This window comes from Acinonyx jubatus, chromosome D1 (assembly GCF_027475565.1).
Source record: "Acinonyx jubatus isolate Ajub_Pintada_27869175 chromosome D1, VMU_Ajub_asm_v1.0, whole genome shotgun sequence".
Lineage (NCBI taxonomy): Eukaryota > Metazoa > Chordata > Mammalia > Carnivora > Felidae > Acinonyx > Acinonyx jubatus.
The window spans coordinates 57817403-57841483 of NC_069390.1; the positions used below are offsets into that span (position 1 = coordinate 57817403).

At 37.2% G+C, this 24081-nt stretch overlaps 1 protein-coding gene across 5 annotated transcripts in view; it reads left to right on the top strand.

The window, feature by feature from the left end:
• The window catches only part of UVRAG (UV radiation resistance associated), a 296175-nt gene that overhangs the window by 56783 nt on the left and 215311 nt on the right, over positions 1-24081 (top strand). For all 5 annotated transcript variants that reach the window (XM_053203714.1, XM_027039850.2, XM_053203713.1 and 2 more), the window contains exons 5-6: positions 6321-6395; positions 21530-21615. In XM_053203714.1, the coding sequence (XP_053059689.1) occupies positions 6321-6395; positions 21530-21615 (161 nt within the window). The remainder of the gene's footprint in view (positions 1-6320; positions 6396-21529; positions 21616-24081) is intronic.

Genomic DNA, 24081 nt, shown 5'->3' on the forward strand with positions numbered 1-24081 from the left:
GTACCTGTGTGGCTCAGTTGGTTAAGTGGCTGACTTTAGCTCAGGTCATGATCTCGCCATTCGTGGGTCTGAGCCCTGTATCAGGCTCTGCGCTGACAGCTCAGAGCCTGGAGCCTGGGATTCTATGTCTCCCTCTCTCTCTGCCTCTCCCCCACTCATACTCCATCTCTCTCTCTCTCTCTCTCTCTCTCTCTCTCTCTCTCTCTCAAAAACAAACAAACATAAAAAAATAGGGTTATAAATTTTCAGACTAAGCAAGATTAAGATGTATGAGGATAATAGACAGAATTACTTAGGTTCATTGATCATGTACTTTCTATCAGGCATTGTTCTTACTGTTAAGGATCCAGTGGTGGGTAAGACAAGATCCTTAGACTTAGTACACTGATAATTGATGAATACTTGCATAGACCTGCACAGTACCATACTGTTTTAATTACTATGGCTTTGTAATACAATTTGGGGGAATATATGGAAGAGGTATTTCGACAGGACTAGGTAGAGTCAGGTTGGGCTGACTTTTGAATGAAATTTTCTTTTGCAAGTCAGGTTGTTGAGGTATAATGTATATATAATAAAATTCACCCTTTTAAGGTATACAGTTCAGTAGGCTTGACAAATGTGTGAAGTCTAGTAACCACCACAATGAGTAATGCTGCTGTGAATATTTAAATATAGGCCTTTTTGTGGACATATGTTGTCATTTCTCTTGAGTAAATACCTAGGAATGGGATGTCTGGGTCTAGTGGTTAAGTGTGTGCTGAAATTTATAAGAAGCTGCCAAACTGTTTGCCATTCTGGTGGGTTTGAAGTGGTATCTTGTGATTCTTTTTTTTTTTTTAAGTTTTTATTTTAATTACCTGGTACTCATCATGACAAGTGCACTCCTTAATCCCCATCACCTATTTCACCTATTCCTCTACCCACCTGCCCTCTGGTAACCATCAGTGTGTTTTCTGTAGTTAAGAGTCTATTTCTTGGTTTGCCTCTCTCTCTCTCTTTTTTCCCTTCATTTGTTTTGTTTCTTAAATTCCACATATGAGTGAAATGATACAGTATTTATCTTTCTCTGACTGACTCATTTCACTTAGCATTATATTCTCTAGATGCATCCAAATCATTGCAAATGGCAAGCTTCCATTTTTTATGGCTGAGTAATATTCCGTCTCTCTCTCTCTCTCTCTCTCTCTCTCTCTCTCTCTCTCTCTCCCTCCCTCCCTCCCTCCCTCCCTCCCTCCCTCCCTCTCTCTCTCTCTGTCTCCCTCCCTCTCTCCCTCTCTCTCTCTCTCTCTCCCCGACACACACACACACACACACACACACACACACACACACACACACCATATCTTCTTTATACATTCGTCAATGGACACTTGGGCTGCTTACATATCTTAGCTACTGTAAATAATGGTTCTATAAACATAGGGGTGCATGTATCTCTTCGAATTAGTGTTTTTGTATTATCTGGGTAAATACTTAATAGTGCAATTGCTAGATCATAGTGTAGTTTTATTTATAACTTTTTGAGGAACCTCCATACTGTTTTCCACAGCGGCTGCACCAGTTTGCATTCCCACCAACAGTGTGTGAGTGTTCTTTCTCTTCACATTCTTGCCAACACCTGTTGTTTCTTGTGTTGTTGATTTTAGCCATTCGGATAGTTATGAGGTGATATTTCATTATAGTTTTGATTTGCATTTCCCTAATGGTAAGTGATGATGAGCATCTTTCCATGTGTCTGTTGGCTGTGAATGTCTTTTTTGGAGAAATGTCTGTTTGTGCCTTCTGCCCTTTTTTAAATTGGATTATTTGCTTTTTGGGTGTTGAGTTTTATGAATTCTTTATATATCTTGGATATTAACCCTTATAAGATACGTCATTTGCAAATATCTGTTCCCATTCAGTAGGCTGCCTTTTAGTTTTGTTGATTGTTTCCTTTGCTGTGCAGAAGCTTTTTATTTTGATGTAGTCCTGATAGTTTAATTATGCTTTTATTTCCCTTGCCTCAGGGGACCTATGTTGCTACAGCCAATGTCAGAGAAATTATTCCCTGTGTTCTTTTCTGGGATTTTTATGGTTTCAGGTCTCACATTTAGGTCTTTAATCCATTTTGAACTTATTTTTGGGTATGGTGGAAGAAAGTGGTCCAGTTTCATTCTTTTGCATGTGTCTGTCCAGTTTTCCCAACACCCATTTGTTAAAGAGACTGTCTTTTTCCCATTGGATAGTCTTCTCTGCTTTGTCAAAGATTAATTGACCATATCATTGTGGGTTTATTTCTGGATTTTATATTATGTTGCATTGATCTATGTGTCTGTTTTTATGCCAGTACCATACTGTTTTGATTACCACAGCTTTATAATATAACTTGAAGTTTAGAATTGTGATGCCTCCAGCTTTGCTTTTCTTTTTCAAGATTGCTTTGACTATTCAGGGTCTTTTGCGGTTCCATATATATTTTAGGATTGTTTATTTCTGTGAAAAAATGCTGTTGGTATTTTGATAGGCATTACATTAAATGTGTAGATTGCTTTGACTAGTAAGACATTAAAAAAATTTTTTTTAAATGTTTATTCATTTTTGAGAGAGAGAGACAGAGCATGAGCCAGGGAGGGGCAGAGAGAGAGGAGACATAGAATCTGAAGAGGGCTCCAGGCTCTGAGCTGTCAGCACAGAACCTGACGTGGGGCTTGAACCCATGAACCATGAGATCAAGACCCGAGCTGAAGTTGGATGCTTAACTGACTAAGACACCCAGGCACCCCTGAGTAGTACGACATTTTAACGATATTTGTTCTTCTAGTCCATGAGTGTAGAATTTGGAATGTGTTTCCATTTCTTTGCATTGTCTTTAATTTCTTGTTTTCAGAGCATAGGTCTTTCACTGCTTTTTTGGGTTTATTCCTAGGTATCTTATTTTTTTGGGTACAATTGTAAATGGGATTGTTTTCTTAATTTCTCTTTCTTCTGTTTGTGCTGCTTTGTTATGGGTGTATAGAATCTTGTGATTTTAATTTGAATTTCTCTGGTGATGAAATCATGTTGAGCAGTTAAAAAAATGTCATCAGTCTCTCTTTCTCTTACCCTTTTTTTGTAAAATGTTCAGATTTTTGCCCGCTTTTTATTTGGTTGTTTGAATTCTCATTATCGAGTAGAATTTCTGTATGTATTCTGGATATGAGTCAGTTCTTTATAAGATCTGTATTTTCCAATTATTTTCTGCCAGTCTGTGGCTTTTCATTTCTTTAAGTGCCATTCAAAGAACAGAAGCTTATAAGTGTTGATGAAGTCTGCTATATTAGCTTTTACTTTAATGTTTCATCCTTCTTGTGTTTTATCTAAGACATCTCCACCTAATCCAAGGTCACAAAGATTTCTCTTATGGAGTTTTTTCTCTAGAAGTTTTACAGTCTTAGGTTTTATGTTTATGCCTATGATCATTTTGAATTCACTTTTATTTAAAGTGTAAGGTTCGTTGTTTTGCAGATAGATGAACATTTGTTCCTGTACTCTGTTGTAAGAGCTCTTATTGAATTACCTTGCTATCTTTGTTGAAATGAATTGTTTAAAATCATTTATATGGGTCTGTTTCTGGACTGTATTGTATTTTATTGATCTGCATGTCTGTCTTTATGCCAATACCACATGATCTTGAATAGTGTAGTTTTATACATCATGAATTCAGGTAATATGCATCCTCCAACTTTGATCTTTTTTCAGAGTTGTTCTGGCTATTCTAGATCTTTTGCTTTTACATATGTATTTTAGGACTAATTTGTCAATTCTACAAAAATCTAAGAAAATTTGGGAAGAATTGACATCTTAATAGTATCAAGTGTTTCAATCTATGGACATGGTATCCCTGCATTTGTGAAAATCTTATTTCACTCATCAGCATCTTGTAGTTTTCAGTATACAGATCTTGCACATATTTTGATAGATTTGTACCTGTGGATTCCATGTTTTTTAATGCTAGTTTAGATGCTGGTCCTTTAAAAAACTATTCCTATTTGCAACTGTTGTTGCTAATATATACAAACATTTCTGTGTGGAGCATGTATTCTCTGACTTGCTAAACTCATTTATTAGGTCTAGTAGTTTTTTGGTAGATTCCTTTTATAAATTCCCATATAGGCAGTCATATCTGTGCACACATTGTTTAATTTCTTCTTAATGGGTATGTATTTTTTCTCTTTTTCTTGTCTTATTTCATTGGTTCAGACTTCAGTACAATGTAATGTTGAATAGAAATGAGTAGAGTGGACATCCTTGTTTTGTTACTGATGTTGGCTAAAAGTATTCAGTCCTTTGCTATTAAGTATAATATTAGCTGTAAATTTTGTAAACACTTTATCAGGTTCAGGAAATTTCCTTTCATAATGGATTATATTTGCTAATATTTTGGTAAGACTTCTTTCATCTGTGTCCGTGGGGGATATTGGTCTGTACTTTTCTTGCATTGTTCTTTTCTGGTTTAGTATGAGAGTAATGCTGGTCTTGTAAAATAGATTGGGAAGTGTTTAGTTTTCTGTTTTCTGGAAGGATTTGTGTAACAAAGTTGGTATTCATTATTACACAAATGTTTGACAGAATTCTTCCATGAACCCATCTGGGTGTTAAGATTTCCCTGTGGGAAAGTTTAAAAGTATAACTTCTATTACTTAACTAGATATGGGGCTTTTTAGGTTATCTATTTCTTTTTGAGTGAGCTTTGATAGTTTGTTTTCCTAAGAGTTTGTCAGTTTCACATAAGATTTCAAATTTATTAGTATAAAAATTTTCGCAGTATTATTCTATTCTTGTAAGGCTTATAGGCTGTCTAATGATCCTTTCCTCTTTCATTCTTGCTATCAGTAATTTCTGTCTCTTTCTACTCTTAATCACTCTGCCTAGAGAGTTATCCATTTTCTTAGCTTTTCAAAGAACTGGTATTTAGTTTCATTGATTATCGTTATTTTCAGTTTCATTGATTTCTCATTTTATACTTATAATTTTCTTTCTTTTGCTTGCTTTGGGTTTACTTTGCTCTTCTTTACTAGTTTCTCAAGGTAGGATTTTGCATTACTGTTTTGAGACTTATCTTTTCTAAAGTAAGCATTTAATAAATTTTCCTCTAAGCCTTGCAATAACTCTGACTCACAGACTTCAATGTTGTATTTTCATTTTCATTCAATTCAAAATATTTTCTAATTTCCCTTTTACTTCTTGACTCAAGGGTTATTTAGAGGTATGGTGTTTAATTTTCAAACATTTGTGTATTTTCCAGATATCCTTCTTTTCTTGATTTCTACTTGAATTCTGACGGATTTAGAGAAAATAGTTTGTATGATTTCAATCCTTTTGGCTTTTGTGAGGTTTATTTTATGGCCCAGAATATAAGATCTCTTTTTGGTGAGTGTTTCCTATACATGTGACATGTATTCTGTTGTCACTGAACGGATTGTTTTACAAACGTTAGTTAGGTTAAATTGATTGGTCATCTTGAGTGAAATTTGGATGATATGTTGGATTTAGCCGGAGGGAGGGGGGGGCGGGTAGGTACAGAAGTGTGATATAACAGAGCATAATCTGACTCATTCATTTCTAGTTGAGGAAACTAGGGTCCAGAGTGATGATGCAGCTTAGGTATTATTATCTTTAAACTGTCTTTTTGAAAATAGAAAATAATATTAATCTTGTATGTTTTTTTCTAGGACTTTGTGTGTGTGTGTGTGTGTGTGTGTGTGTGTGTGTGTGTGTGTGTTTAACGTTTATTTATTCTTTTGAGAGAAAGAGCACGAGCAGGGGAGGGGCAGAGAGAAAGGGAGACACAGAACTCAAAGCAGGCTCCAGGCCCTGAGCTGTCAGTATAGAACCTGACGTGGGGCTCAAACTGATGGACCGAGAGATCCTGAGCCAAAGTCAGACACTCAATCAACTGAGCCACCCAGGCACCTCAGGACTTTATGTTTTTTAAAGCACTCTTATGGACTAGGATTGTGTTTTCTTTGAGATCAGAGAATATACAGTATGTCTCTGGATCCCTTGTGTTTTAGAACTAGCCTTTCCATAGCAATCTCAAGAAGTATTTGTGGAAAATATATGTGAATGATGGTGCCTGTTATCTCATGTGATGATTTTGTGAGCCCTTGGACTAAAGCAAGAGGCTCTCAATAGATTCTCTGGTCTTAGGATAAGTGATTTGTTTTCTGCTGGCTTGTTAGATTGGTCAGCCTGTTTTTCAGCATTGAAGCAGGTCCTGTTTTAACTGTCATGCTCCAATCATATTAAAACTTAATTGGAATGAGAAGAACTGATAGGGTGTTTTTCTTCTTTTATAGATTCATGCCCGCAACCAGAATGAAATAATTTTTGGGCTGAACGATGGCTACTATGGTGCTCCATTTGAACATAAGGTAAGAGGGTTTTCCTAATTCTGTGAGTTTTGTTTAGTCCAGCTGTGCCTTGACACATAGTGTAAAAAGCACTGTGTAAATAGAAGCTTGTTTTAAGTATCATCATAAGTTTGTTTAGTGTGGCTTAAGGTAAAATGCTTTCTAAAGCAAAAACTTGTTTTGTAACCACCCCAATTCATCTTTTCTAAATCTAGATTATTGACTTTCCTAAAAGAAGATCTGGGCTGTTTGCTCTTATTCTACATAATTCTTTGGAGGGTCAAAACAGAATGGTGACTTTTGATGAAGTGCAATACAATTTTATTACGGATTAGTCAGTTCGGTCTCACTACCAGGAGTGTGTTTGGAAACTATTGGACACACCAGAAAATCTTAGGGATTAGTTTGACAAATTGTTTTTGGTGTCAGTTATTTGGGTCTTGCAGATGACACAGGTGAAATAGAGCAGAATATAAGTAATTTGAAGAGCACCTTAGGTAGAGGTGCCCTTTTTAATGTTTGGGGACTATGGAGAACCAGAGAGGAACACTGTTGTAGCTTGAAGTTGGAGCGGATGGAAGTTGATGAATAAGGCTAGATGGCTTGAAGAGATGTTTTCTAGATGGATTTAACTGCCAGAATGGCAATTAGGGGAGCAGGGGGGATAAGAGGCTGTTGGGTCAGCTCCTTCTCCAATAAGCTGGAAACCTTCAGTTCTCAGTTTAGGAGTTTTGCCTTTAACATAGACATGTAAGACCATCTTTGCCTGAATTTCCTTTTGTCAGCTCCTCTTGTTTTGGGGAGGATGCTGACAGCTACCTGGATGAGTGTAATCTGGTGGTTTAGAATACAGGTTTTGGAGTCAGATTGCTGTGAGTTTAATTCCTAGTTTAACTTACCTACGAGAGAGATCTTGGGCAAATTGAGTCACCTCTGAGTTTATTTTCTCCTCTGTAAATGGAGGTAACAATTTCTACATCATCATAAATTGGGGGATGAAAGGTGGTCGTGAACATTATGAGCCTGGCACATGAATAGAATTCAATAATAAATGGAAACTACCCACTAGGTGCTAAACTCTATCATATGATAAGGGAGATTACCTCTCTAATCCTATCGTGTTAACATTGTGTCCCTTGCCCAGTACCTGGGGTATAGTATAGTAGGTGCTCAGTAGAAATTTGTTAATGAATGTAGGTGAATGCATGTTGTATTTAGGACTATCAGCAATAATGGGGTGGGGGGTGGAGGGGTGGGGGGGGTGGTGGTGGTATTATTTCTGTCTCCTATCCTACTTTACCCTGACCCCCCACTCCTGGAATTTTATTTTTATGTAACTCATACTGTCAAAGTAACTCTAACTGCTATATTATTGACAAAGTGCAAAAAAGCAGTAGAATTGTAAGAATTCTCTCGGACTAAAAGCTATAGCAGCAATATCTTCAGAGTCCAGTAGATGGCAGTGCTTTCTCATTGTAATGGGGAAAATAGAGCAGGAGTGGAATCCAGTAAAAAGGACCAAATCTTTTTGGAATGAAATTCTCAGGAGATGAAAATAGCAATTTGGTGATTAATTTCACAAACACAGTCACATGACTTGATCACCTGACGTACATAGTCAAGCCTAGATTGAAGATTTAGGGACAATAGCAAGTTTCAGGGTCTGTTTTGAGACCTGTACAAATGAAAACTCCTAATTTTATATTTTTCAAGACATGATAGTTTTGAAAAGTAGAAAACCTGAATTCTAATCCCAGTTAAGAGACCTCCATTTAGTTCACTTCATAGAACTGAGAAAGTAAAAACGTGGCTATTTCCTCTTGCTAGTCAAATTAATGGACACTAACTTGTTTCCAAAGCACGTCCCACACAATACATAAGCAGAATGTTCAGAAGTAGGGATTAAGTGTCCCAAATAGCCTATGTTTTAACAACAGGAAAAGGGATATGGTATAATTTTGTCCAGGTCTTTCAATACATCATCAAGCAAAAGTTGGAAAATTATAAAAATAGCTTATGTCTACACATATTTTAGTCAACTTTCCTTGTGCTCCACCCCCCCCCCCCCCCCATTACAACATACAAGAAACAAAGAGCGAATAAACCTTCAGGGGCTGTTTCCAACAGCTGCCTGCTTTGTTATAAAACATCTAGGTATCTGAGCGCAGTTTAAATGCAGGGGAAAAGTGCTCTCCTAGTAACAGCGTTGCACCAGGTATTTATAGAGCTTTTGAAAACTACCATTGCTAGTTTTCATTTAAGGAGTACCTATTATATGTCAGACACTATACTAGCTATCATACTTGTTTTTATTTAATCTTGGGTAATAACTCCATGAGGTAGTTATTACTCTCATTTTATACGTAAAGTACCCTAGAAGAAAACATGAAACTACTAACCCAAGACTATATAAGTAGGAAGTGGCAGAACAGTGGTTTTCTTTTAACCACGAGGCTACCTGGCGTCTCTACATCTTCCCACTATGTATAGCATGTTAAAATACCAGGGCTCTCTGTCTTTACATTTAACCAGAGGTATCCACTATGTGCATTGTGAGAGTCAAATGAGCGGGTACATGGGAAAGTGCTCTGGATGGTATGAAGTGCATTATTGTGTAGGCTTTGTATGTTTATTATTGTTGAGTGGGCATGTGATGCCCATGGGGCCATCAACCCGCTGAAGTCTATAAAAGGTCCACATATTAGTCACTATATTTGGCTTCTCTTGAGTCTTTTTTTCCCCCTTTTCCCGTGGATCAAATGAACTTTTGACAGATGTTTGGAAAATCATCTTATCCTGTAATTCATATTTATAAATCCTGATGCTGCAGTGTGGTCCCCATTCTCTCTCTTCACCGAAGCCAGAAAATAATCTGGGAAAATGCCATATTTCCTGTTACGAATTTGGAGGATCTTGTCTTCTTAGCACAATTTTTGAGCTTTTCAGTATTTTAATACTGGAAAATTCAAAGCCAGGCATGGTTCTTTGTATAGATGTTTTAGATTCTTGAAAAGTAAACAGAAACAGAACTCCAGACTTGTCCTCGCTGGGGGGATTCAGAGAGTTTAAAATTTGGTTTTGTTTAAAATTTTGAAAACTTGTTTTTACTCTTCTCTCTTGGATTTGTAGTGAGGGCATTCTTGACCTTTTATTCCCCCCCTCTGATCGTCAGTTTCAGTTTAAATTGTTCTATAAAGCTGGGAATCCTTTTTTTCCCCCTCTCCCTCTCAGCTAATGCTCTTTAACAGGATTCCACTGCTGCCTTCTCTAGTCCCGTAACAGTTATGGTAATTTGTGTGTGCATCTTTTCTCCTCTTCGGGCATAAGCTCCTTTTGACTGAAGTTGTGTTTTACTCACTTCTTTAGTCTCAGGACTAGTGTAGACTTTGCTTGGTAAATATTTTTCTGTGAGTGTACAAAGTCTCCTAGGATCATATGGTTCCTATCTCTAGTCTGAAATATACTCCTGGGTTACATTAGCAGGGCACTTTCAGTCCTCTTGTCATGAAGTAGCATTAATAGCATTTAGTCCACTTCATATGTGGAGTGTGGACTATGACTGTAATGCTTTTTTGAGGGTTGTTTAAGCCACTAAAATAAGAACAAGAATCTCTTTACCCTATTGATGTGAAGGGATTGATTTTAGTTTCAGGATCTGTATACCTTTGCTTAACAGTACTCTTCTTATTTCTCATTACTTCTCGTATTTTGAGGGACCACATCCTCTGTGGCCTCAAACCTTAGACCAGATCCGGGGGAGTATGTATATTCAGTTCTGGTTTAGTGTCTCAGAAGAGGTCTTGCCTTTCCTTTTTTTAAAATTTTTTTTTTTATTTTTTAAAAATGTTTATTTTTGAGACAGAGAGAGACAGAGCATGAGTGGAGGAGGGGTAGAGAGAGAGGGAGACACAGAATCCGGAGCAGGCTCCAGGCTCTGAGCTGTCAGCACAGAGCCCGACGTGGGGCTCGAACTCACAAACCGCGAGATCATGACCTGAGCCAAAGTCGGACGCTCAAGCTCAACTGACTGAGCCGCCCTGGCGCCCCATTGCCTTTCCTTCTTAAAAGCTCAGCTTCTGGGCTTCGTCAGAGCCCAGAGGTAGAAGGTACCCGAGGCTTGAAGGTGCTTGACAGAGATACTTGCACAATTTTTGTCAGTTTAAGCTTGGCTGACAATTAAAAGCGTATTAATGTCCAAATGAACATAAACACATAGGAACACAGGCTGTCTGTTGATTCATCAGGTAGCTATTTTAAGAGAGGTTGTACAAATAAATACTATATTTTGCAAATACCCATTGCATCTGAAAATACGCTCAAGTAGCAGAATGAGCCATTGCTTTTTCCCCCCTTGCCAATCATAATTTCTTATTCTAACTAAGCAGAAAAAGGACTATGTGCAAAGCTCACAGTTTTAAGAATAACATATAGAATGCTGTTGGTTCTGCTGGGGAAGGCTTTTGGTGGAGGCCTTTAAGTTATCGTCCTCAGGCTTCCACTTGGGCCTTTTGTCATCTTATGAACATGTCGTATTTGGATTCAGATCCTCTCAAGCCCACATCTCCAGTCTGTGTTTCCATATATCTAGCCTTGTGTCAAATGGCTTGGATGTGTCAGAGACACATATACTCTACGAGTCCCAAACTGACTCAGTTCCTCTCCCCATCTTGAGAAACTTCTGTTGTGTTCCTTGGTTTGGTGAGTGGTACCACTCTCCATGTACTGTCTCAAGTCAGAACAGGGGAGTCATCCTGGCCCCCTCTCTCTTTTTTGAATCACTACTGATGGTGTCTGCTAAATAACTACTGTCCTGCTACTTGGATTACAGCCAGATTTATCTTTTTAAAATGCTGGTCATGTCCCTCTCTTATTTCAATCATTTTAGAGTAATCAGTGGCTTAAAAGTTCTCGCCGTGTGAAATGGTTCCTGATTTTTAAGCACCCCACCCATAGCTTAGAACCCATCGCCAGAGAAAGGTTTTCTGTGTTATACCCCTAAGTCTGGTTTGGATACCTCTCTTTATGCTCCTATAGCACCTTGCATTTCATTTTCCTCATCAGTGACCCTTACCTGGTTGTGTTCTGATTGCCCATTTGCTCATCTCTCTTTCTTACTAGACTGTAGAGCACGTAAGGGCAGGGGCAGTGTCTGTCTTCATTACTCATTTATCCTTAGTGGTTAGCCTGGGATTTAGTAGTAATCTAGTAAATATTTGTTATGAATGAGGCTTCTGTAGTGGCAGATCGTTATATGTTCTAAGGGGGTACACTGGTTGCTTGTCGTCATTTGTATGGCTTGTCACTCACAATTCTAGTTCTCTTATGTTTAAATAGTTTTGGACCATTTTTGCATGGATACCTGCTATTTGCAAATTATCATACTTAAAACAGAACTCTTCATTATTCTCTCCAGGTTTGCTTTCCTTTCCAATTTTCCACATCGTTATTAACTATTTTCCCATTTATGCAGTCCTCAAGTATGGCAGTTTTTTGTTTTTTTTTATCTACTCTATTCCGTTGGCCACTAGACTCTTTTGAGTCCTTTGAAATGACTCCTGTCCGTGGCTACTTTTCCAGCTCCATTGCCATGCATGATCCAAGCTCAGACTGGCACTGCCATAAGGCTGGGTTACTGTAGTAGTTCCCCGGTGACCTCTGACCTCTGGTCTCTTTATATCCACTCTGCCTTATTCACCACTGCCTGATTAATCTTCCTAAGGCATGCTTTCATTTTTTATTCCTTTGCTTAAAGGCTTTATAGAGTGACTTCTCATTGTCTGCTAGATGTTTCTAAACCTCTGACCTGCTTTCCGTCTCTCCATCAGCCCAGATCCAGTCAGTGGTATGGAGAGTACTTTTAGTTCTATCTGTGCTTTTATCTTCTCTCTCTTATGGTTTGAGCTCTCATATGTGTGGATTTTTAGAATGGCCTCGTAACTGGGGTTTGGACATTCTGCCTTCTCCAGCGCATCATATTTGTCATTACCAGAGTAACCTTCCTTAAACGCACCTCTGATCATTGTGCTACACTGTCAGAAACCTTTCCTGAGTCCTTACCGCCTGGAGATTGTCTTCACTTTTTAGCATGGCATTCAAGGCTTTCTCTGCTCTGACCCTCCCAACCTACTTATTTAGCCCTGTTTCCCACTATTTTCCTCTCCGGGGCTCCAAGTAATTTCCACATCATTAAAGCTGAACAAATTGGACCACTACTTAATTTTCTCGGAATGCAGCTTATGTTTTCCCACTGTCATGCTTTGGCTAAAGGTGTTCAGTCTGTGTGGGACTTTCCTTCACTGCCATTCAGCTTTTTAATACTTCTTAATCTATCTCAATTACTGCCACCCCTGCAGCCTTTGATGTTTCTGCTCCTACTAGATGGAATCTTTACTACATCAGAGCTCCCGTAGCTATTTCTTGTTTAACCTTTCCTCTGGCACCTTTGCAGTTTTTACTTCGCTTAGAACCTTAACTGGGTTATATACGTCATAGTGTACTGGCTTATCTCCTTCTATAAGGATGGTCGTGATCGCCTGACACCCTGCATTAGGTGTGCAGTAAACACCGAAATAAATAAGTGTGTGTATAATACTGTTTGCTTCATAAGCCTGTCAACTGGATTATTTCGGTATAACAAAATTCTAATAGAGTTCAGGATAGTCTTGGGACTGTAGTAGCTACTAAAAACTGTCAGAAGGTACAGTAACATACTTTATAAATTTTTTTTTTTCCAACGTTTTTTATTTATTTTTGGGACAGAGAGAGACAGAGCATGAACGGGGGAGGGGCAGAGAGAGAGGGAGACACAGAATCGGAAACAGGCTCCAGGCTCCGAGCCATCAGCCCAGAGCCTGACGCGGGGCTCGAACTCACGGACCGTGAGATCGTGACCTGGCTGAAGTCGGACGCTTAACCGACTGCGCCACCCAGGCGCCCCCAGTAACATACTTTAAAAGGTAACTTATCCAATGATCCACTGTAGAAGTAAGCAAACTACAGTCTGGCACATGGTTTTGTATGGCCTCTGAGCTGAGAGAGGTTTTTACATTTGTGAAGAATTCAAAGGAGAAAACAAAGAATATGCCATAGAGATGACATGGAGCTTGCAACGCCTAAAATATTTACTATCTGGCTGTTGACAAAGTTTGTTGACCACGGATCTAGAAACACACCCGATCATCTGCCTGGAATTACTCCTGCTCGCTGGCTATGTGACATTAATCATCCATTTTCTTGAACAATTTAATAGGCAGGCCCTCACCCAGACTGGTGCCTGTTCCCTTCCTTGAAGAAGCTTTGTTAGGCCTGGCTTCAGAAGAATTTTGAGTGACATGTAAATCTCCTCTGGGCTCTTTGGCACTTGGCAGTATCTCACACAGATAACCAGATACAAACGAGCCATTTCTTTCCATTATAATCCTTCATCAGAGGTCTGTGAGGATCGCACATCTGGTGAAGTTAGATGTCATTCAGAACAAGGCTCTTAGCATATTTTAAGAATGTTAATTGCTAAGTGGTGGCTGAAGCAGAAGGGTTTAATAGTGTCCTTAAGTTGCCTTAAATGTACATCGACCCAGAATTTTAGAACTGGAAAGGTCTTAGAGATCAAGTGTAGCATGGTCGTTAGGGAAATGGGCTGTGGAGCCAGACTGCATGGCTCTTCTACTTAATCCTCTTTGCGTCTCAGTTTCCTCACCTTTAAAGTGGGGATAATAATAGTTCCTGTTTCACGGGGTTGTGTGAAAAATATGTTAATGCTTAACATATTCACATTTAAATTATTAATATTAGCTTGGAAAACAGTACTGCCTGACATACTGTAAATGCTCATAAATGTTGCTCTTAGGTGTATTGCTGTCATTTTTTATTATTGTTTTTATTGCTAGTAGTTTCATTTCATTTTATAATTAAGGAAACTGAGGACTAGAGGAATTAAATTGTTTTCCTCACTTCCAAGATAAGCAGTGTGGATTAAAACCCAGGATCCTTGCTTTCATATGAATGCTCTTTTCCTGCTATAGTGAATTGCTTTTAGTTGTAGGTTAGTGGGTGTGGATGATTTTTTATGAGAAAAAAATGTGTCTGGCCGCTTTCACTTAGCCTTATGGCTTTTGAGGGGCATCGATGTGTAGCATGTGTTAATACTTCTCTCATTTCAATGGCTAAGAAATATCCATATATATATATATATATATATATATATATATATATATATATGTATACACACACACACACACACACACACCCATTTGTTTATTCATCCACTGATGGATATTTTGGTTGTTTCTACCTTTTGGTTATTGTGAACACTTTGCTATGAACATTTGTATACAAGTATTTGAGGACCTGTTTTCATTTCTTTTAGGTATGTACCTAGGAGTGGACTGGCTAGGTTATAGGGTAATTCTGTGTTTGACTTTTTGAGGAACTGCTAAACTTTTTTACAATGTCCAACGTTTTACATTCCCAGTGGCAATATGGCAATATAGGAGGGCTCTAATTTCTCCACATCCTTGCCCATGCTTCTTTTCTTTCTTAAGTTTATTTATTTGTTTTGAGAGAGAGAGAGAGAGAGAGAGAGAGAGAGAGAGAGAGACAGAGAACATGCACGTATGTAAGCAGAGTAAAGGTAGATAGGGAGAGAGAAGGAGAGAGAATCCCAAGCAGGCTCTGTGCTATCAGCTATCAGTGCAGAGCCAGACGTGGGACTTGAGCTCATGAACCATGAGATCACAACCTGAACCGAAATCAAGAGTCGGATGCTTAACCGACAGCCACCAAGGGGCCTCTTTTTTTTAATTGAAAAATTTTGGGGTGCCTGGCTGGCTCCGTTGGTAGAGCACATGACTCTTGATCTTGGGTTCAGTGTCCCCTTTGGAAGTAGAAATTACTTAAAAAAAATTTTTTTTTGACTTTGCTTGTTTATCTGTTGGTTTGTTTTCACTTATGTTAGTGGGTATGAAGTAGTATCTCATTGTGGTTTTGATTCCCCTTTCTCAAGTGACTAATAACGTTGAACATCTTTTCATGTTCTTGGTGGCTATTTGTGTACCTTTTTTGGAGAAATGTCTCTAAGTCCTTTAGCCATTTTTTAATTGGATTGTGGGTCTTTCTATTGAGTTGTTAAGAGTTCTTTATGTATCTTGGATGTGAGACCCTTATCAGATATGATTTGCAGATATTTTCTCCCATTTTGTGGGTTGTTGTTTTCTACTTTTCTTATAGTGTCCTTTGATGCACAAAGTTGCTAATTTTGATGAAGCTCAATTTATCTGTTATGCGTTTGGTGTCATATGTAAGAATCCATTGTCAAATCTAAGGTTATGTAGATGTACCCTGTGTTTTCTTCTAATAGTTTAATGGTTTTAGCTCTTACAATTAGGTCTTTGATCTGTTTTGAGTTAATTTTTATATATGATGTTAACGACGGGTCCAAGTCATCCTCTTTGCACGTGGCTATCCAGGTGTTTCAGCGCCATTTATTGAAAAGACTATTCTTTTTCCAGTGAGTCTTGGCACCTTTGTCCTTTGTCTAAAGTCAGTTGACCACAGCTGTTTGAGGTGATTTATGGATTCTCAGTTCTGTTCCTTTGGTCTTTTTATGTCTACCTTTATGCCAGTGCCACACTATTTTGGTAGTGAGGGTGGTTGCTTTGTACTATGTCTTAAAATTGGGAAGTGTGAGTCCTGTAACTTGGTGTATCACATTGATTTTCATTTATTGAACCATCCTTACATACCTTAGATAAATCTCACTTGTTCCTGGTATATAGTCCTTTTCGAAAAAAATTTTTAATTTTTTAAATTAAAATTTTTAAATTAAAATTTAAATTTTTAAATTTTTAAAATTTTTTAAATAATTTAAATTGTTTTTAAATTGTGGTGGGATGTACATAATACTAAATTTACCATATTAACCATTTTAAATGTATAGTTTAGTGGCATGAAGAATGTTCACATTGTTGTGCAACCATCAATCTCCAGAACTCTTTTCATCTTGTAAAACGGAAAAACTACCCAGTAAGCAGTAACTCCCCATCTCTCCCTCCTCCAAGCCCCTGGCACGCACCCATCTACTTTCTGTTTCTGTGAATTTGACTACCGTAAATACCTATTAATGGAATCATACAGTCATTGGCTTATTTAACTGGAAACATAAATCACCCAAGGGTCATCTATATTATAGCATGAGTCAAAATTTCTTTCCTTTTTAAGGCTAAATAATATTCCATTGTATGAATGTACCATGTTTTGTTTATTCATTCATCTGTTGATAGACATTTGAGTTGCTTCCACTCCTTCACTATTGTGAATAATGCTTCTCTGACCGTGGATGTACAAATACCTTTTTGAGTCTTTGCTTTCAGTTCTCTTGGGTATATATCCAGAAGTGGAATTGTTGGCTAAATGGTTTAAATTTTTTAATACATGGGTGGATTAACTTTGTTAGTAGTTTGTTGAAATTTTTCCATCTATATTCATTCATCAGGGATATTAATCTATAATTTTCTTGTGATGTTATTATCTGGCTTTGGTATCAGGATAGTACTGACCTCATGGAATGAGGTAAAAAGTATTTCCTCCTCTTTCATTTTTTGGAAGACTTTGAGAAGGGTTGGTGTTCTTTTTTATTAAAAAAATTTTTTTTTCAGTTTTATTTATTTTTGAAAAAGCGGGAGAGTGTGAGCACACACGAGCAGTGGGAGGGGCAGGAAGAGAATCACAAGTAGGCTCTGCTGTCAGCACAGAGCCCAATGCGGGGCTTAGTCCCATGAACTACAGGACCATGACCTGAGCTGACATCAAGAGTTGGACACTCAATTGACTGAGCCACCCAGGTTGCTCCAGTGTTATTTTTTCTTTAAATGATTGGTAGAATTCGCCAGTCAAATCATGTGGTCCTGGGCTTTTCTTTGCTGGGAGTTCTATGATTCCTGATCATAACTTCTTTGTGTTATGACTTCATTAAATTAACATTTATTAGGTGGAGCACAAGGTGCTGGTTGGTGAGCCATGGTTTGGTAACAGATCACAAGAGATGTTGAAACAGAAAAGTTTTTTACTCACAGGTCCTAGAGGAATTACAGGACATGCCGTCAGGGGCCACATCAAGAGGTCAAGGCAGAGTACAGAGAGAGGCAGAACCTGGGTTAAAGTACCTTTATTAGGTAGGGTTTGTGGGTGGAGTGCTTTGGAGTTCCTGGGCTGGGGCTAGATTTGTCCATTCAAACAAAAAGAGCAGTGTTTTTGTGAACTCCATCAAGATTTTTATCCTGATGGGTAAGGGACACTTAAAGCATACAGGCACTGGGAACCAGGAGAGACCATTGATCACAAGTCCTGTCATTAATTCATGTAAGCAAACTTACATTTACTTGTGTCTCTGTGGCCTGCTTGTTAGGACACGTGCTTCCCTTAGAGGTCTAGAGTCTGCTTAAGGTCCTTGCAAACAAAACAAAATGTGTTGACCACACAAACAAACAAAATGACCAAACAAAATGTGTTGCTGAGGTAGCAATTCCATGGAGTAGTTTAGCTAATCAACAACTTAACAACTTGTTGTAGGTTTGTTCAGATTTTCTATTTCTTCTTGAGCTATTTTGGGGAGTTTTTGTGTTTCTGCAATTTCCATTTTATCTAGGTTATCTGATTTATTGGCATACAATTGTTCACATCTTCTGTAATACTTTTTATTTCTATAAGCTTTGTAATGTTCCCATTTTCATTCCTGACTTTAGTGTGCTTTTGAGTCTTCTTTTGTTCTCTTAGTCTAAGCTTGAGGTTTGTCAATTTTGTTGATCTTTTCAAAGAACTAACTTTTGTTGATTTTCTCTATTGTTTTTGTATTCTCTATTTGGATCTCAGGTCTAATATTTATTATTTTTTCCCTTATTTTGGGCTTAGTTTGTTCTTTTTCTAGTTTTTTAAGGTGGAAGTTTAGGTTATCGATTTGAGCCCTTTATTACTTTTTTAAAAAAATGTAGATGTTCACCACTGTAAATTTCCCTCAGCACTTTTTCACTGTATTCTGTATATTTTGATATGTTGTATTTTCATTTTTAATCATCTCAAAGTATTTAATAATTTTCCTTGTGATTTGTTCTTTGACCCACTGGTTGTTTAAGAGTATGTTGCTTACTTTGCAGTTTGTGGATTTTCCAAATTTCCTTCTGTTATTGATTTCTAGTTTCATTCCGTTGTGGTCAGATAAGATACTTTGTATGATTTCAGTTTTTAATAATTTACTGAGACTTGTTTTGTGGCTGAACATATGGTCTAGCTTGGAGAATGTTCCATATGCACTTGAGAAGAATGTCTATATGGTTGTGTTAGGTGGAACAATCTGTATATGTCCGTTAGGTCTAGTTGATTTATAGTATTATTCATGTCTTCTGTTTCCTTGTTTATCTTTTGTATGGCTGTGCTATCTGTTGTTGAAAGTGGGATGTTGACATCTCCAGCTATTTCTCACCTTAGTTTTGTCAGTTTTTGCTTCATATATTTTATTATATATTGTTAGGTACATATATGTTTATAATTACATCTTCCCGACCCTTTTTTCGTTATACAATGTTGTTGTCTCTTGTAACATTTTTTGTCTTAAAGTCTATTTGTCTGATATTAGTATAGACACTCCAGCTCTCTTTTGGTTATTGCTTACATGTAATATGTTTCTGTCCTTTTTATTATTTGTGTTTTTGTTTCTAAAGTGCAACTCCTGTTGGGGCGCCTGGGTGGCTCAATCAGTCTAGCGTCCGACACTTGGTTTTGGCTCAAGTCATGCTCTCATGGTTCTTGGGTTCAAGCCCCGCATCAGGCTCTGCCCTGACAGTGCAGAACCTGCTTAGGATTCTCACTCCCTCCCCTCTCTCTGCCCCTCCTCCGCTCACACTTTCTCACTCAAAATAAAAATAAATAAACTTGAAAAAAAATGTAGTGCAACTCTTGTAGATATCATATTGTGGATCATTAAAACCAAATCCATTCTGCCAATCTCTGCTTTTTAATTGGAGCATTTAATACATTTACACTTAATTAATTATAGAGACAGAAGGACTTCTGATTTTCTATTTGTTTTCCTATATCTTGTTTCTCTATTCCTCCATTACTACCTTCTTTTGTGTTAGATGTTTTCTCATATAACATTTTTATTTCTTTCTCATTTCTCAGACAATGTATCTTTTAGTTATTTTCTAGTGGTTGCCCTGGGGATTACAATCAGGATTTTAATTTATGACCACATAGTTCAAATTAATACCAATTTAGTTTTAATATTACACAAAAACTTTTCTTCCAAATAGCTCTGTACCCCCACTTTTATGTTATTGTGACAAGTTACATCTTTATAATTGTTTGCCATCAAGATAGGTTTACAATTGTATCATGTATTTTTCTTTTTCTTTTTTTTTTTAACGTTTATTCATTTTTTGAGAGAGAGAGAGAGAGAGAGCGAGCACAAACAGGGGAGGGGCAGAGAGAGAAGGAGACACAGAATCAGAAGCAGGCTCCAGGCTCTGAACTGTCAGCGCAGAGCCCACCACAGCACTTGAACTTATGACCATGAAATCCTGACCTGAGCTGAAGTCAGATACTTAACCGACTGAGCCACCCAGGCGCCCCTATCATGTATTTTTCTAATTGATTAATTTTTAAGTGCTAAACCAGTATTGCATTCTTAGAATAAATTCAGTCAATAATGACATGTTATTGTTTTATCTTTATATTATTGGTTTAATTTGCTAATATTCTGCTAAGGATTTCTGTGTCTGTGTTCATGAGGGATATTGGTCTATAATTGTGTGTGTATGTGTTTTTGTCAAGTTTTAGTATCAGTAATGCTGGTCTTGTAAGTTGGAAATTATTCTCTTTTCCTGTATTTTATTTTATTTTAATTTTTTTTGTTAAGTTGGTGTTATTTCTTTTAAGTTTATTTATTTTGAGAGAGAACACATACATGTGAGTGAGTGAGAAAGAGAGAGAGAGAGAGAGAGAGAGAGAGAGAGAGAAAATCCCATGCAGGCCCCACACTCCCTGTGGAGCCTGACACAGGGCTCAAACTCATTAACTCTTGAACTGTTGAGATCATGATCTGAGCCAAAACCAAGAGTCAGACGCTTAACTGACTGAGCCACCCAGGAGCCCCAAATTGATGTTATTTCTTAAATGTTTGATAGAATTCATCAATGAAACCTTTTGTATCTAGATTTCTTTTTTTGTGGGAAGCTTTTCAATTATTTATTCACTTAAAAAATAGATACAGGATTGTTCAGATGTTTCATTTCCATTTTGGCATGTTGATTTTTTCTAGAGGGTATCTGATTCATTTTGTTAGCATAAAGTTGTTCATATTCTAATAACCTTCTACTGTCTCTGGCAATGTAACTTTAAAAAAATGCTTATATTAGCATTGTAGCAAACATTTATATAGTACTTATTACGTACTTTTCACTTTACAAATATTAACTTTTTTAATTTCCACAGGAGTTGGTGAGGTAGATAATGTTATCATTTCCGTGAATGAAGAATTTCTATGAATGAAGAAACAAACCAAAGTTAAACTAAGAGAGTTAAGGTGCCTTGCCCAAGATTACAGAGCTGCTGTATTAAGGGCTTAAATTGTAATCCAGGTGGTCTGGGTGCAGAGTCTTTTTCTTGACTACTATTTACTTTGCATTTCTTAAGTGACAGGTGCCTGTTCTGTTCTTCTTATGGAATTCTGCTGTGTTCTCTTTAGAAATCATCCTTTCTTCTACCACCTTTATTTCACTAAGTAGAAATGTTTCTGGTATTCCTAATTAGAACTTGGAATGGCTTTTTCCTCCATAAAAACATTATATATGATGGCTACACATTACTTGAAATATTATTGTTAATACTCTTCTTCAGTCACATAATATGTTAAAAAGACTTCTGGGACTTCCCTGGGAAGTTCACCACAATCTAATGTGAAATATGACTTCTGTGGGAAAATACTAGAAGATACTTATTTTAAATTCACTTACCTTTTAAGTATGGGAATTGTACTTTTTGAAATAACAATTTGAATTTACTGAGGTGTTTCTAAATCATAATTTTTAGAAGACAGACATTAAGATTAATTTTTACACATATTTTATTGTTTTACTTTCATTAATTTGTTGATTAATGTCTTTCAGGGATATTCAATTGCTCAGAAGAATATTCTTCTTCAGGTGGATCAGAACTGTGTTCGCAATTCTTATGACGTCTTCTCTTTGCTGCGGTAAGAAACTTCTCAAACTGCCTGCATTTTCTAAAGAATGTTCCTCATTTTGAGTTTGTGACATTTCTGTGTGAGGAAATGTATGGGAGCTTTAGAAGTTGTTATTCAGGCTTAGCATTTTTTTGTGAGAGCTTCATAAATTTTGTAGCTACAGTGATTTAAGTTTATCTGTTTCTCAAAGCCTTTGGAAAGCCATTTCCTTTCTCTGGACAGTGGGAGAGAATGATTGGAAGCCAGTGATCTCAAAACAGGGACACGAGCTGTTTTCCGGTTTTCTGTACTATAAAGAGCAGCAACCAGAGGTACAGAATTTAGACTTATCAAAATCTTAACAACTACAACATTACTAAAAAAGCCCTCCAATAGCCCCAGACATGGCTTAGAGCTTTGACCTGCTGTTCATCTTCAAAGAATCATATTTGGCAAGGCACAGGAGCTTTGCATGAATCTCAGGCTCAGAGGCTTAACTAAATGCCTTAACTCTATATTTTCATAATGTCTGGGCTTAATTTTGAAAATTTTCTAAATTTGTTTTTAATTTTCAAAGTGGTAGATCATCAAGGACATTTTCCCAGGAGGCAGGCAACCAAAATAAATGCAGTTCAAAATAAAGGTAACAGTGACATTCAGCCTATGTTCACCCTACTTAGACAGATGGTTCATTGAAATTTGATTTTGGCAGCAATTTTCTAATGTTTATATAACACATCATAAATTTCAGACCATTAGACATCCTCAATATATCTACTAGAGGAAGAGTCCAGAAGGATGGTTGGACTCTTGTCCAATTGGATGATTGTTTATTTTATAAACATTATGGAATGGGCCTTTCCTTTGCAAATCTTGCATCTTATTATACATGATGATAAAGTTTGGTCACATGCCTGTGTAAATTGCTCTTAAGAGACCATGATTTCAACTATAGTGACCACAGGCATTTGATGACTTTTGATTCTTATCTGGAAAGTACTTCCCCTTTGACTTCTTAGGATATGTAAGAAAATGGACAGGATTGGTAACTGGATGGAAAGCAGGAGGTGTCAAAATATATAACTCATAGTTTTGAGCCTATTCGGTTTGGGAGTACATTGAGTTTTAAGTATTAAAAAGAAGAATGTACAGAAATAGTTTGAAATTTGGGTAAGCCACTGATATTTCTTGACCTGCCTTTCTCAGTGAAATGAGGGTATGGATATTACTATTTTAAAGATACTTTCCAAGTGTGAGATGGTGTGATCTTATTAGAGAAATCCAGAGAATTAAAAGAAAAAGAAATATGAAGTCTGTGAAAAGAGGAGGATTTGGGCAAGGCGGCATCATAGAAACTAAGAGAATAGAGATTCAGGCAGTATTGAACGCTCTCTAATGGGATAGGAAAATAAGAACTGAAGAAATACTGTAGGATCTTGGGAAGCAGCATGGTTTAACAGAGAATGCTTTGGTTAATTTGACCCTGACTTTAGTTATCCCTGGTTTATCTGAATTCATTTAACTTCTCGGATTCTTCTAAAAGGTGGGAAGCAGCAATGTTATAAATTTGTGTAATTTATACGCATTCCCACAGTTATTCTCTTACTGTCTTAGAAGCTTTTTGTGTTCAGACATCAGGGATCAGCCCTTGTCTTCAGTGTAGAAGCTGAGGCCAAGAGGTGTTAAATGATTAATCTGAGAGCACGCAGCAAGTAAGAGCTAGACTGGAAGTTGGTGTGAGGGTTTTCTGGCAAGCAAGTTTTGCAGATCCTTTTCAGAGTCTTACCTTTCTAGATTGGTGGTTGTTAAGGTTGTTATAAGGTGCACATAGCATAATGACAGGGAAAATTTTTTGAAAATCACAGAGCCCTCCATGAATTCAAAATCATCAGATGCATTTGGTAGTTAGTTGCTCATTTATTTAACATTGATTCTTGCAATGATAATATGTCTTAGGGGTTTCATTTCTAAGATCCTTTCCAGATTCCTCAGGGGTGCCAGCAGTTTGAAATGCCTTCTTAGCAGTGGCCTTCTCATTACCACTGTGTAAATCATTTATAGCTGGTAACATAGATGTATTCTTTTGAATCAGGTCAAGCGCCTATGTATCAACCAAATTACCTGAGCCCAGAGAGTTACTCTGGAACTAGAAACTTTACATTGTACTTGTCAACATTAAGGAGTAAGATGGAACTTTTTCTGATAATTCTCTTAGACATTAGTAAGAGTAAACATCATTTATCTGCTAAATTAAAACTTCTTTTTTTCTCATAGTTCTTGCCATGATTTGTGTAGAGTGCTTTCTGGGAAATTTAATTTTGTGCTGATTAGCTTTGTTCAGTTTCCCTTCTTTTACTCAGTCAACATTGGTGATGGAGTAATTTTTAAAAGTAATATGTTTTTTTTCCCTGATGCCTTTTTTTGGTGTATGAAATTGTTACTTCTTGATCGGTAATTTTATGTGAAAACACAGAGTCTGAATTCTTTAATGTCACT